We start from the raw sequence: 15,718 nt of genomic DNA on the forward strand, positions 1-15,718 counted from the left end.
AAATCGACGAATCCAAGACCGGGGACACTGGAGTAATCTAAAGAAAACAGGAGGAAAAAGATATTCAAGTTTCTGCAAAGTGTGAAGTGCGCCCCGGAGCTACATGGAAACGCTCAGAAACCCCCAAACCAACTCGAAAAGAAGAAATTCACACAAGTGCAGTGCCAAGGATATCTCAAATCAGTTTTGATGTCAGGTGAAGGTGAACTCAGACTGACCGAGATTTTATCTTTAGCGAGGTAATAAAACATTTTGATTTACTTTCTGATCGGTGCGTTATTGGCTGCAGTAAGGTATGAGTGGAGGTCGCTTTGAGTTTGACGACGGCGGAGCGTATTGTGGAGGCTGGGAGGGGGGCAAAGCCCACGGGCATGGCATCTGCACCGGACCCAAAGGCCAGGGCGAGTTCTCTGGCTCCTGGAATTACGGCTTCGAGGTGGTGGGAGTCTACACCTGGCCCAGCGGGAACACCTACGAGGGATACTGGTCGCAGGGGAAACGTCATGGTCTGGGTGTTGAAACCAAGGGACACTGGATTTACAAAGGGGAATGGACTCACGGCTTCAAAGGGAGATACGGCACCCGTCTCAGTGTTGGTAGTGGAGCAAAGTATGAAGGAACGTGGAATAATGGACTTCAAGATGGATATGGCACAGAAACGTATGCTGATGGAGGTGAGATGTCAGATGTCATGTTCTTCTTATCATGCGCGTTTATTATAATAATTATGGTGTAAATAATTGAAAAGCAGTAGATTCCCATCAGGTATATGTGCATTCAAGTTGCAGTTGCTGATGTTACGAAATCTGTAGTTTGTGACATGACAATATATTGTGGATATTTGATGAGAGAGTGGTTCACTCCAGCATGCAGCATCAAAACCACTGAACCCAAGTGTTGCCATATGGTCCGCTGCACCAAGCCCACTGCAGGAGACCTGGTGACAAGTCATGGTGGCAAAAGGAGACAAGCCTTATGCTGCCACCATCATCATATATAATTCAGGAGGTCCTTGGATTTTATGGTCTTTGATGTCTATGCAGCCAGAAGGAAATATCAGTCTGCTGCTGTCAGTCAAAAGGTGCTCAAAGCTTATTTGAAATCCAACCCCAGGAGAGACTGTTTTCCTTTCACTAAGCGGAAATTGTACCATCATTAAGAATCTGTTCTTAATAGACCTGCCAGGTTAGATAAAGGCTACATGACAAACAAAATGAAAGTCTTCCATGTCAACATCATGTGAGTGTTAATAAGTGCAACATTTTGAGATAATTATTTCAAACCAGGGGTCAAAGGATCCTATAGTACCATAATAGTTTGAGTGAAGTTGGTCATCCTGAAATCTTCTCTAGAAGCCTGTCCTGGTGCCTGGCTATTCCCCCATGTCATCCATTTGAACCTGTAGAGGGAACGAAACAAGTTAGCCAAGTAAAATCGATTGTGATGATCCCTGCCTGTACAATGCCAATGGTTCCCCTCCTTAACAGCTGACTCATCATCTTTGGGCCCGGTCAGTTGGAAGCTGTGTTGAGGAGCTGGGTGGTGGTGATGTGATAGCACCAGATGTCAGGATGTAATAATAGCCCAGCAGCCCCGTGCCCTCCTGGCCTCACGGGCCGAGGCCTGTCGCTGGAATCCAGACATGTGTCCATTTTAGCATGAGACCAGACCCCCAAGATGAGTTTTTGGTGGGGGGCATAAATGCATGGGTCAGAAATCCAGTGTTTTCTATTGATATTTATGAAATTCTGCCAGAGATAAAAAGTAGTATCATTCCTTATTCATGAGCTTTCTTGTCTGAATTAGAATGCCTCTGTCTGGTGCAGACAAAACCTGTTGATCTTGAAATCCTTTGTGTCTCCAGGCACTTTCCAGGGCCAGTTCACAGGTGGGATGCGGCATGGCTATGGGGTTCGTCAGAGCGTGCCCTACGGCATGGCAGCGGTGGTCCGCTCCCCTCTCCGTACCTCCCTGACCTCCCTTCGCAGCGAGCACAGCAATGGCACTATTCTGCAGCAGGACATCCCCGTTATCACCGCCACCAACGCCTCGGGTGAGGAGACGCCCGTCGCCACCCCCACCCATCTGGGACCGTCCCGCGGGGGCTTTGCCCTCACCCTCCAGGTGGACCCAGAGGCCGTCAAACCCAAGAAGAAGGGCCTGTTCCGCCGGGGCTCGCTGCTGGGTGTGCTGAAGAAGTCCGACTCTCGCACCTCGCTGTCCAGCCAGAAGAGCAAGATCAGCTTCCTGAGGACAGAGTCGGCTCTCAGCTCCAACGCCAGCGATGCCAACTCCACCATCAGCATCGGAGATGACAGTCTGGCCGGAGCCGAGGATTTCCCCCCAGTGGAGGCCGACATCGACGCCACCACCACAGAGGTCTACATGGGCGAGTGGAAGAACGACAAGCGCTCAGGGTACGGAATAAGCGAACGGTCCAGCGGGCTGAAGTACGAGGGCGAGTGGCTGGACAACCAGAGACACGGGTACGGCTGCACCACCTTCGCGGAGGGAGGGAAGGAGGAGGGCAAGTACATGAACAACATGCTGGTGAAGGCCATGAAGAAGAGGGTCATCCAGCTGAAGGGAACCAAGATCAAGCACAAGGTGGAGCGTGCGGTGGAGGGAGCGCAGAGGGCCGCAGCCATTGCCAAGCAGAAGGCCGAGATTGCTGCTTCCAGGTAAGAACAGACGAACGGAGGGTCTCTTAAGAGTGGATGTGTTTTGTCAAAGCAATGTTCTGTAGTGCCTCTGCAGCACAAGACTCTATGGACTACAAGGCTGGTGTATGAAAGTTAATGAGGGTGATGGTTCATCTACAGACCAGTGAGTTGCAGTGAGAAGATAATAGCAATGAATAGAGACACTTCAATCAGAATCACCCACTCCAAGTGTTGCTCCCTCCACTGACCGCTCTGGCTGCTGGTCACAATATTTCCCTACACAACCAAAGTGAGTCATTACCTCTACATAATGCTGTATCACAGTTAAAGAGTAATGAGAGCAGTGGCTGAAGTGGCTGCCCAGAGTCACTGTGTTCAAACCACAGTTTTTCACCCACTTCTGAATTCATTCATGTGACACAAGTACAAAACCTTTCAGTGACTGCTATGTTCCAGTGGTGTAGTTCTGACTCAACACAGATTACATTTTCATTCCTCAGACTCGACTCGCTCTCGACAAAGGACTTGGTTTTAGAGTAAGACTCAAGTGTTGATGACCCGTGACTCTACTTTTTGCTCGGTTTAGACTTTGCAATGATTGCAGCATGCTAAAAGAATGCAGAGAAAATAACTATTACTTCACATCCAGCTTTTTTTCTTCTGTCTCTCCGTGTTGCTAAATCTGTCTGTTTAAAATTGTAGTTGGCGTCGCTGAGCAGAATGTGACAACTACTCAGTTGATTGTTTTCATCACAACCTTATTTTTAAAGGAGACTCAAATTGGACTAACTTATAAAGCTGCGCTAGGCCACTTTGCACTTTGGCAGCCCAAAGTGACAGCAAGAGATAAATGTTTGAATTTTTTAAAGTTTGAAGGACTTCTTTACCTAGAAATCATGTAATGTGACGTCAGTAAACTGCACACTCCTTAGACCTAATTTACTTCTTCTAAAAAGCTTTTGGCAGAAGGTTCAGCTATCGTTGGTTAGGCCATTTTTCTCTTCATGGAGCGCTCGCTTGTTTAGGAGAAATGTTTCTATTTCGCTCTTAAGTTTCCATTCATCACTTCCTGTGCATGGAGAAGATTTCCTGCCAGTGATCATAGCCGACACCAAATAGGGCAAATCTATTTTCTTCTCTGTTGTAGCCCCAGTTTGATGATAAAATGGGTGTATTTTTACATGAAAATCTTGCTTAGTGCAGCTTTAAAAGACTCAACTCAGACTCAAGCTCTGAAGACTTGGACGCCAATTTGGACTCAAGGTTTAGTGACTCACCTACAACAACCAATGTATTAAAATTTAGGTTGAGGGTTTTATTTCTGTCACCTGACACTTGGTTGATTTAATGGTGCTTTCGCTCCCTGGGGTTACAATGTTCAGAAACGTTGCAGCATCTTATAAAAAGCAAAGCCAGCCATGTCACACTGAGATTACAGTCAAGTTCAATGGAGCAAGCAATACGATGGTATCAGTTTACAGTTCACCCTCTTGGCCCGATGACACGGACTCTCTGAAAAAACAAGAGACTCTCTTGGCTTTCCCAGTGTCCTTACAGTACTGCTCCACTTGATATGGGCCGTGAAAATGTTAAAAGGGGATCTGGCTGGGGCGTCCTGGTGGCTCAGTGGCATTCCGAATTCAGATCCGACCCGGGGCCTTTGTCGCATATCATCTCACTCTCTCTCCCGGTCCTACCAGTCTCTCTCTACTTAGGCCTGTCGAATGATGGCGAAAATGTCCCAAAAAATATTTTAAAAAAGGGGGGATCTGGCCCTGTATAGTATGTCAGCTCAAGGAAATGTTTAAGCAGCGGTAGTTCAGAGATGATAAGCGTCTCTGTGAGTGAGTGCAGTCTCAGAGTCGTCTGTTTCATCAGTGAAATCATGAGCTTGAATTACAAGCTCCAATCTGCTTTCAGAGCTGTTTTGTGATTTTAGAATTTTCACATCCTCTTTATTATAGCAAAACTATATAGTTTTTAGCCACTTAAATAAAGATTTTCATGAATCTAACTTTAGAAAGAGCAAAATGTTATCCACACACAAGCTTAGCTGAATAAATAGTACATTTTGCATCTGACACAAGTGTGCGGATAGTATTTTTCTCTTTCTAGTGTTATGCCAACCTTCACTTTTGGGTGTGCGGTTGATTTTGTTTCATAAATCTAACTCTAGCCATGTGAAAATACCTGTTGGCATTGTACATTGTACATTTTTTGCTCAAAATGTCACGCAGAACCTTGAATAATTCTTCATAACCTTATAAAAGTTACAAAGAAGTCAGTGATCCATGGATTTTCATAGAATATGCACATTAGGGATTGATTTTTATCCACAGGGAAATCAAACCATTGCCCATTGTTTTTTTATAGCCCTGCTTTAGCTAGTGCTCAGACGAGGAGATTGTGATAATGCAGTAACGGATACCTTTGGCTACCTCAACGAATTCAACACAACTGGAAGATATTACTACCACATTAATAGGTTTACTTAACTTAGCACATCGTATGCAACTCGGGCTTCTGTTTTTGATTATATAACATGCTACAGTTGAGTTTGACTGTGAACAGAGCAACAGACCGTCCCGTGAACATGTATAAGTGTGACATGTAGAAGTGTTGATCATGATTAATCACTGTCATTACCTGTCTGACAAAGAGAGGGAGGTGAGAGCAGTTTGACCTCAAGGGCGTCGCCTGCAGTATCCCTTCTCACACTACAAAACCAAACCCAGCAAATAATAGGAGAGCGTGTTTTTTTAATAAGTATATTCGTAATATGTGCACATGTCCCCCTTAGGTTTGTCTATAACCTTACAAGGCGGTAGTGTTTCTATCTTCAGTCATCCTCAGCACCTGAAATAAGCCCAGTGTTTACAGCAGTGAGGCTTGTACTGATGGACCGCAGACCTCGTCCCAGGGCAGACGGAAATCTAAATATTTTACCGCAAGGATAAGCAGTATTATAAGAGTTATGGCCCAGTGTTGCTTCTATGATTGCTTTAAGCTCACTTCCATCATATCCACAGACTGGCCTTCAGCCTTCCATGAATAGGCATGAGGTAAATCCAGGCGCCTGGATACAGCTGAGAATGGAAGCAAACACTTAGTATTTATGTAGTGACTACTTTCAACAGCACCTTGGTGGCCTTCACTTTGTCCACACCAAACATGTCTCTATCCATTTTCATGGGTAATACATCTGCACCAAATTCTTTAATGTATAAAACTCATAACTACTGTAAGCCTAACTAAACAGCAGCTACTGTAAAGGTGCTGCACTTTACATTGAAACCCTCCATTATGTAAGAGGAGGGTTAACAGCCAGGCTAGTGCACTTTTTTCCTGATACTAAACCAAAGAGATGTGACAGATCTGTTCCTGGCAGCGGTTTGCTCTCACTTTATGGTGCTGTGGAGATGAAGTCAGGGGTTATAAATACATGTGCAACCTGTCCGCTGGGATGCCAGACCCAGCCTCCCCAAGTCAGGTTAGCTAAGTGTTCCCTGGCTTTCAGTCGAGACGTAGACGTTGTTCTGTTGCGCGGGCTGGCAGCCGGGTGTCTGGAGGACCTGTGTGGCCGGGACGGGGTGTAAATGACGCACAGACAGGGGCCCTGTGGTCACAGAGGAGCCCTGACTAAATATGGATAGGCACACTCTTGCTGTATCACAATCACTGGGGAATGCAACAGCTGATTACCACCCCCCCTCCCCCCCTCCCTCTTTTCCTCCCAACCCTGACTTTCCTGCCTAGTCACAGACAGACACCCAGACTGTTTTCTTATGCTGTATATGTCAGTGGCTCTTCCTTTTTTTTTTTGCATAAACTAGACTATTACTCACTTCTGTACTTCTGCAGCAAATCAAATACTTGTTGCATTGGGGCATAACTCTGCTTGAAAGCACAAGAGTCTGCTTGCTATCCATAACTGGTCATATCTAGTTGAATTTTGAAACGATTTCTTTCAGGTTACACCACTTTCCCACCGCAGGCTTTAGCACCATCGCTAGCCGGCAAGTTACAGATCACAGACACCAGTCCGTCTTACGTCAGCAGGGGTGTCAAATGGTTCCATGGATATAAATATGACACAGCTCATAAGCAAGTACTTGGGTATAAGGGGTTAGCGTATATATGTACCACACCTAGCTTTAGTTGTGTGGCTAGGCTTACATGCTGTACTGCTGATACTTGCATTTTGTGTTGGTGAGCGATCACAGCCAGTGGCATCACCTGTAAACAGTTTCCAGTTCTTACCTCAGCTCAGGACTGTAGAGTCCAATTTATACATTTCCTGATGAGTAATAGTGCCATTGAGGAAAAAATAACTGATACGTGATGAAGGAAATTGATGAGATACGCATTTAACTCTGGTTATTTCTCATGTGACCTCTTAGCAATGTTGCAATTAGGGGTAGCAATTAACACATAATATAAGTGTATTTTGGCAAAGTGATTGAATTATGCTGTGAACCATTGAGTCATCTTTTTATAGAAACTCAATCACTTTCTCTCTCTCTCTCTCTCCCTCTCTCTCTCTGACACACACACACATACACACACACAAACGCACTCACGCACTTGCTATAGTTGAATAGGACCCTCCACAGAGATCCAGTGGCACATGCCAAAATGGCAGAATATCTCTTGCCATCAGAAGACTGCAGGACAACTGCAGCGTGACAAAAAACAGACGGTTGCAAAACAGCCAGTCCAGACGGTCAGAGACGTGCTGTAGAGTCTGTTGGAAGAAAGGCTTCTACATGCGCGCAGTATACATAATGCAGAAAGACACAAGCAACGCATTATGCTATGATTACTTTCCTCTGAAATCTCATAGCTACAGGTGTTGAGGACAGTTTCTTGACAACCGAGTCTCTTCCTACAGCTGACATCTCATCACTGCTCAGAATACAACAGCGAGAGTCTCCTTAGGGGAGCCCTAAAAGCATATTGGGTATTTAGGTCACAGTTTCAAATATCAGATTTGGTTGCAGAGGACTGAAGGGAGACAGTGGAAGACGAACACAGACTGTAGTAGTTGTACAGCTTAACCTCTGGAGAATTATGGGAGCCAAGAAGACATACCGCATCAAATCTGCTCATTCATGAAGTTAGATCTTAGTAATGGCACTCCATTTCACAAAGTATCATCGCAGACATGTGACTTAGGCTTATTATGTGGAAAGGTAGCCTGTACCTACTTCGTTTAGATAACTTGCCTGGTTAATTAAGGGTTAAATCTCTTATGACTTGATGATTTTTATTAGATGTGGGGTTTGTTTACTTTCTCTGTTGTTGCATGCTGTACATTTATGGTGCGCTCATACATATCTGTGCTGGAGGAACTGTATCCAGCTACAAGGCTCTGATACTGTATTTCTGTATTGACCGACACACTCAGAGGGCTGTGAGCGGTGCTGTAGCAGCTAGTCAGTTTGCTGGAACAAGCCATCTGTCAGCTGCCTTTCTCCTCCTCAGTGTTGGTTAAGGGTTTGATTCTGCCATAGCCGCCTACTGAATACTAAACAGTAATCAGATGGTAGTATACAATATATATTTTGTTGGTGTAGTAACACAGCAAGCCAATGCAGGAGAAGTAATCTATGGGGTGGCAGGTATAGTCAGTTTGCAGGAAGAAGCCATCTGTCGCCGTCCTTTCTCCTCCACCCACTAACTGGCAACCTACCCAGCAGAACTGACTGGCTGCCATCTTGTTAACTATTCAACACACCATTCTGTTTTGGGTCCATCAGGAACCTTTTTCTACAATTTACACCAAATGAGCGTGTTTTGGGCCATCTGCTTGTTGTGATGGATGTAATGCAGTCAAGCAGAAGAAGTGAAAAAACCTGTTTGTGAGATTAATCTTTGTGTGCATAAACCAACTGTTTAGAAAACAGCAAAATCTTAAGTCTCTATCATTGCATTATCGATTATATATAGATGTTCCACACATAACTAATTACCAAAATGTGAAACATGGTAAATATACTAAATACACCAAATTTAGTGGTATTTCTATAATGTAAGTGGCAACTAATTTTATATTTTTTGTGAAATGTAAATTATTTTACGTTTACACAGTCAGAATTTGGCAGTAATCACTCCATAAGTGGTAGTTGGTTGGCACTTTTGAGTGGTTACTCATTTCCAAAATGATGTGTAAACTAACATCCATCATGCTGAGCCTTCCTTCAAAATGTTTCTCTTGTGTGTGTGTGTGTGTGTGTGTGTGTGTGTGTGTGTGTGTATGTGCATATATTTATGAGTTATGGTTTAGTTGATGTAAATTGTACCGCTGCCAGTGCCTTGGCAGTTGGAAATAACAGCTGCTGAATAGCACGGACTCTGTTATTCTAGTCTACACTTTATCAACCATTTCAATCTAGTTATCAGCATGTGAGCCTGGGAGAACTGGGGTAGAAGCCCCTGGAAGAGGAGGTGTTGACTGTGTGTGGACAGGTGGAGCTCCTCTATATCAAGCAGGGAACCTCAAGTGCCTCTAATTGTTCCAGTGGGAAGTGCCTACCCCACCGAGTCTTCAAGTGGACAGGGGGCTATTTTCAGCCCAGTGTAACGTTACAGTATGTCAAGTATTCACAGAGTAATCACAATCAGTAATACTCCCAGTTAATGTGGAACAGATATCCATAGCATTGAACTTTCAGCTTTCAGCCACTGGGTTTTTATAAACACCCGAGGGGGGAAAGGCAGAGAAAGACGGAGAAAAAGTTAGGCATTATGGAAGTGTTGCTCTTTGCACTGTAGCTGAATCCATCAGTCTAAAACTATTTGTCCACACTTTCTGAAGCAGTGAGGCAAACTGCAAAAACCCACCCAGTGTTGAATACTAACTCTAATGTATGCCTCACTGCTGTAGTGTTATAGTTACTCTCTCTCTCTCTCTCTCTCTCTCTCTCTCTCTCACACACACACACACACACACAGACACATGATAATGGAGCCCTCTGCAACTCCCCAGCAATAACTCATTGTCTTGGTGGGGGTGTTAAAAGCATAATTTATTTCTGTCCCAGACCAACGGCAGAAAAGGACACCCTCTCTCACTCTATAGCTAATAATACTAATGAGCCATATGACCAGCCACGCACCCAGACCTTCATTTGGACATGATTGAATACTGTAAACAAGCCCTCTGTTGTGGCATTTTGGTCAGTCTTAAACTGGTTATGAATTGATTATGTTGTTTTTGAAGCCATTATCTCTAAGTCTGTTCATTTCCTTCCTCAGCAGGGTTCATATGCTAGTTCAGTTGTGAGGGTATGGGCTATAGCATGAGATGGGGAGACTTTCTCATTACTTTTTATAGTCCAGAAGTGCCAAAGTGTCTTTCCAAATAGAGAGGATGGGAATGTCTATGGAGTTCGCAGATGCAAGTGACAATCACTCATCTGAGAGAGTGTGACATTGTAATCGTCCATTCCCCATTCATTTCTGCTGAAGGTTCAGTGCTTTGGTCTCGACCTTTGGTGAAAATTACAGGTCACTTATCCTTTACAACTTGTTTTTTGTTTGTTGTTGAACTGACACAAAGGCTGCTTCAGCACAAACTGCTAAATTGAATATCACACTATGTGTAGTATTATATACCAAAACAACACATAAAGGCTTTTTTCAAGGTCTGAATGGATTGCCAGCATATTAATATGAATTGATTCAGATTATGTTTCTGTCCTACCAGGCAATTTATGCAACCAACACTAAGATGCACACATTGCACAGAGAGTGAACAGGTGTGATTGATTTCTGTAGTGCCAGTGTTGTATAAATCATGTTGTCTCTGTCCCCTGCAGGACATCCCATGCAAAAGCCAAGGGAGACGGAGCAGAACAGGCCTCTCAGGCGTCCAACAGTGAGTCGGGGATTGCCAGATTGGTGGCCAGAGAACTTTCTCCTTCCTTCTACCAGCCAGGTGAGTGGACTTCAACTGCTCATCTGAGAGGAACACTGCAAAATGGAATAGGAATACAAAAGCACCCTTGCTAAAATTGTATGCATTCATGGTACCAGTCTTACTATCATGGTGCTAGCGCTTTGAAAAGAGGCGAATGCTGCATTCGTGTCATGTGGGAGTAACAGTACGACTTGACAGCTCAAGGCATTGCTTTTGAAGTGTTCATGCATTCAAACCCTGAAGCCACCAGACACCATAACTGAAGTTTTCTGTACACTTTGGTTGCTTTTGGTCATAATAATCAGCTGTTTCACACTCAACACATGTACTTAGTGAGTGATACATTGGAGTCATTGGGTCCATGGCATTCAAGAATTATGATCACAAAATGACTTATATAATGAAAACCATACATTTTGTTTTATTTGAAATGACTATCATCCCAACACTTATCCTCAGATACATCCTTGTTGGTGATGTCAGACTTCAGTAAATCAGAGGAAGAGGGGTCCATTACCCAGCCCCAAGGTCTCTAGTAGTATTAATCGCTTGAAAGCTGATGACCTAAATGGAAACTTGTATCTACCATCTTTCCTGTGTGATGTGAATGCAACACTAAAGGCTACAAATGCACACCAAAGCCAAACTGCTCTCACTACATCTAGCTTTAGAATTGTTGAACGAATACAAAAAGCACACATACACATACACATACACATATACATACATGCTGTATCCACTCATAGCACCGATGGTACTGTTGCTGTACTATATTTTTTGATGGAAACTTAGAGGCTATAAAAGGCAACTGCAAAGATAAACCTCTAGCCACATACCTCTCGCCACATACAGTATCTAGCTTTATGCCGTACTGTGTGACCCTGTGCGAATCTACAGCTTCAGCTAGTAGATCCTTGGCTGAGGCTCACCACAAGGGTAGTCACCTTTGAATGTCTAAAAAAAGGAACATCTTATTGGGTCGAAGGGATCATATCAGTTTCCTTGCGAGTCTTCCTTGCGACACACACACACGCACACATTCACACAAAAGCACCAGAGCCTTGCATGAGCCCCTTGCATTTTTCTTCTGCTTTCTCCCTCGGCAGAGAGCCTAGAAGACTCAAACACACACTGATAAAAAGTAGCCGGCGCTGAGTGGCTGCCTGAGATGTCTGTGGCTAATGCAGCAAATGGACAAGGCCGCAGCCTGGCTGAGCTCTGCTAGGCATTCTTCCATGAAAGATCTCTCACCAAGGAGATAACAACAAAGACATACAGTGTCAGCGTGCACCCTCTGGTTTACTTTCACTGGGGAAAACAACGCAGCGCTGTAGGCTAGCAGTTTAATACTGTGAAATTCACTTTTGCTCCAAGGTGACTTTAACATAAACTTTTCTACTGTTGCTGTCAGTGTCATCTTGGCCTCCATCTATTTGATATGGATCAGGATAAACCAATCAATGATTTACTTTAGAGATAGTCACTCTACACGAGGCTTCCCGGTGTGTCGGAGGGACGGACTGTGTTACCGCCTCACTGACTCCATTAACAAATATAGATTGTCTCAAATCCACTACAATCTGTACTTCCTAGCTACTGAAGTTTCCTATTTCCTATTACTGAAGTCACAAGAAATTAGTCTTGTTTGGGGAGAGGAGGGCATTATTATAAACTCCATCTCCAAAATGTCCTCCAGTTACTATTTCCTAATAGTGTAAGTCAAAGGAAATTAGTTTGGGGAGGGAGAGAGGCAGGAGTGCTCCATGATAACTATGATAACTAGGAAATAGCAGTAAGATTTTGCTATAGAATTATGAAACTAGTAATTCCAATTTCATAATAAATAAATTAATTAAAAAAAAGAATTTGCTTCATTGATTCATTTTTATCAGATCACACATTTCATCAGAGAGCAGCAGTGGTTATGGCTCTGGAGAACAGTGACTGTCATAATTATGGAACTTTATAATGAGAAAACACTAGGATACTGTATTGTATTTACCTATTGCAAACCATATTTTTTTGTAACTCTTCTGCCACAGGCCCTGAGTATCTGAAGAAGAGAGCCTTACAGGAGGTCGTGGAGGGCAGCGAGAACACAGACACTGGCATGCATGAGCCGCTGCTAGCTGAAGAGGAGCCCATGCCCATGCCACCCGAAAGCCCACTGATGAATGAACTGGACAGCATCATGCCCGGCTCCACCCCAGCCCGCACCCCCTCCCCCAGCCCAGGCATCACCAACAAGGAGGACTCCAACTTCCTCAGTCCAGGCAGCTGGAATGGAGACAAAACCAATAAGGGCGGTGGCAGCAGGGGTAACAGTAGACCCAACAGCAGGCCCAATAGTCGCCCCACTACCCCCTCTGCTCCTGCTGCTGCTCCTGCTCCTGCTCCTGCTCCTGCTCCTGCTCCTGCTCCTGCTCCTGCTCCTGCCTCGGCTGCTCCCGAGGGCGGCACCGCCCCCGGGAGCCGTGGCCCCTCTCGCACCCCCAGCCGTCAGAGCAACAAGGCCGAGCAGGGCTCCGACCTGGAGATCAAGGCCCTGCAGAAGTTTGACTCCGAGGCAAAAGCTCCAGACGCCGCTCCTGCCGCTTCTGCCTCTGTAAGGAACAGCCTCATCTCCCCAGATGAAGAAGAAGCACCGCGCCCCGCCTCCAAAGCGGCCTCCAAAGCGGCCTCCAAAGCGGCTTCCAAAGCTGTCACCCCCGAGCCTAAAATAGCCGAGCTCAAACCTGAACGAGCTCCGTCTGTCCACGAACGAGCGCCATCCGTCTCTGAGAGCAAGGTCGAGTCCAGGGAGGCGAGCAGGCCCGCCAGCAGAGCCGAGACAAAGCCATTACCGAAACGGGAACCCAGCCCAGCTCCGTCTCCAAAACCGGCACCTAAACTTGAACCTAAGCCAGTACCCAAGCCAATGGAAGCTAAAGCCGTTGTTGCCAAGCCAGCCCCGAAGGTGGATCCCAAAGCTGAAGCCAGGCTGAAGGCCATGGTGACGACCCCAAGTAGTGAGGTGACTGCAGAGTCTTTGGAGATGGAGGTAAGACAATTAATATTCTCATTGTCTCACATTTGCTTCATTTGTTTGATAAGAAATCCCAGGTCTTGAATGAAAAATATAACAAATGTAGAGTGAATGTCTGGACAGCCAAAGTCATATCTGTCTCATCTATGGCAGGCCCCTTAATTTGACTTCTGTCTCCTTTCATCAAGTGCAGGTTAATTGTCCTATTTCCAGGTTGTCATGCTGCATTCTGAGCAACGCACCCTTTTAGATAAGCTCAATCAAGATAATTTTCTCATTCTGGTGGATTCATATTCCTTGCTGTAGGTGTTATGCAGACTGAAGAAAAGAATGCAATATAAAATTTGTTGGGAAGTTGTTTAAAGCTTAACAGGTGCCTAGGGAAGCATGGCATGTTGCAAACGTTTATGTGTCTGTGAGTCTTTATAAGACATGCCTCATATGTTGGCTGTGAATCTCAGCTGTTATTGTTAGAAGGCGTTCAGTGGAAGAGTGTTGTGTGGAGCGCACTCTGTGTATTTGGAGAATAGACTATCAATCATTTCTATTACTAATTAATCCTACAGTACATAAACAATACTATTTCTAAGGCTTAATTAGAATTGTTTTCTAATTGTAGTCACTGCTCTCACACCATGAATGTTCCTTTCTCCTCAAGGGGCCGAACACCATCATGATCTGCATGGTCATCCTGCTGAACATTGGCTTGGCCATTCTCTTCGTACACATTTTGTCATGAAACATTGTCAACCAACTCAGGTAATAAATACAATTTTAAGACCTCTTGCAAAAAGAGACATAGTGAAAATCCACAAGCACTATATACATGTCCCTCTACACCTCACAGAATGAATGCCTACTGATGCTTGCTGGAATAAACAACATTTTATATTGCCTCGCCATTTTCTATATTGTATGTACGTCTGTGAGAGGAGTAGTTTCAAAGGCACATGTCTGTTGGTTTTCCGCAGGTCACCAGCAGTGTTGGAGAGAGATGGCCTGCCTTTGCAGCAAGGACCAGAGATCAAAGAGACTGCTGAGAGAAACAAAAGCCTTATAAGGATGCTCACAGCTCTTCCAAAGGTTTTTGTTGATGTGACTGTGTGAGGCTCTGTGAAGCACCTCACTTTTCAGAGGTCTGAGAAATATCTGGCGGGCAAACTGAAGGACATTTGAATGACTGAAGTGATTCAGTACATCTGAATATGACTTTGGGCACTGTGTGTGTGTGTTTTAAGGGGGAGCTGGATGGTACAGTATGTCTCAGTGCTTACACTGGAGAAGCAGGGAGGCACGCTATGCGCTCGAGGGGTCTTGGCTAACAAAGATGATTCATCCGAGTCACAGTGTCTCACAGTGTGTGTCAACATTTTGCAAAAGGCTTTTTGACTAAATCCTTTACTGGCGCACACTGGCCTGTTTTCGCATGACACAGAATCAGGTAGATTAGAGATAGTCAGTGGATAACTATTCTAACTAGATATACCATAATGAACGATAGCTGCAGTTTGTCAGTTGTTATGTAATCGCTGGCTGGAGGAATGTGGACAACATATACAGACTGTATATTCTCTCCAATTTGCCTTGAGCTTAATAGATTAGACACAAAAACAATCACAGCAGACGTGTGTGAATGTTTTGGGAGTAATAACTGTTTCTATCTCAGTGTTTAATTTATCTGCAATGTCCAACGCATAGTAAAAAGCTGAGAAGGATTCAATATGCAATAGTCTCCGTTTTCTTTATAAAATGTGTAAGATACCTTTTTGTGTTTGTCATATCACGAAGCTCTCAACAAAATATTGCTGAATGTTGACAGATATTGCAAACTGTAGCAATCTGACTGCTACTGTTAAATCAAGAAAATTATTTTTTATCTTGATGCTCTTCTCTCTCCTTTGAAAGACTCAAAGGCATCATTTCAGCTGTTATGCCTGCAATACCTGTATTTCAGACCGTGGTGTACTACACTGTGCAATTTTATATCTTCAATGGGGTTTTTAATATGAGTACATTCTCCATTTAATTTGGAAAACACACCATGTCATTATGTTGCATTGGTTTTGGAATTGATGAATGAAATAGAGGAGGAAAATAGAAAGCTAATGG

The 15,718-nt window shown here is 44.3% G+C and overlaps 1 protein-coding gene across 1 annotated transcript; it reads left to right on the forward strand.

The window, feature by feature from the left end:
• Positions 1-295: 295 nt before the first annotated feature.
• Positions 296-15,290, forward strand: jph2 (junctophilin 2). The gene is made up of 6 exons (XM_071915509.2): positions 296-674; positions 1,865-2,681; positions 10,484-10,602; positions 12,627-13,624; positions 14,268-14,368; positions 14,581-15,290. Exons 1-5 carry the CDS (start codon positions 296-298, stop codon positions 14,346-14,348), a joined length of 2,394 nt encoding a protein of 797 aa, XP_071771610.2. The 3' UTR covers positions 14,349-14,368; positions 14,581-15,290.
• The last annotated feature ends 428 nt before the right edge of the window (positions 15,291-15,718 follow it).

This window comes from Centroberyx gerrardi, chromosome 14 (genome assembly GCF_048128805.1).
Source record: "Centroberyx gerrardi isolate f3 chromosome 14, fCenGer3.hap1.cur.20231027, whole genome shotgun sequence".
NCBI classification, from domain to species: Eukaryota; Metazoa; Chordata; class Actinopteri; order Beryciformes; family Berycidae; genus Centroberyx; species Centroberyx gerrardi.

Excerpts from the sequence above, each read along its gene's own strand:
- jph2 (XM_071915509.2), top strand. The coding sequence starts at position 296 with ATGAGTGGAGGTCGCTTTGAGTTTGACGACGGCGGAGCGTATTGTGGA. Across the intron at positions 2,682-10,483 it reads GCCGAGATTGCTGCTTCCAG|GACATCCCATGCAAAAGCCA; the intron begins GTAAGAACAGAC and ends TGTCCCCTGCAG. Across the intron at positions 10,603-12,626 it reads TCCTTCCTTCTACCAGCCAG|GCCCTGAGTATCTGAAGAAG; the intron begins GTGAGTGGACTT and ends CTTCTGCCACAG.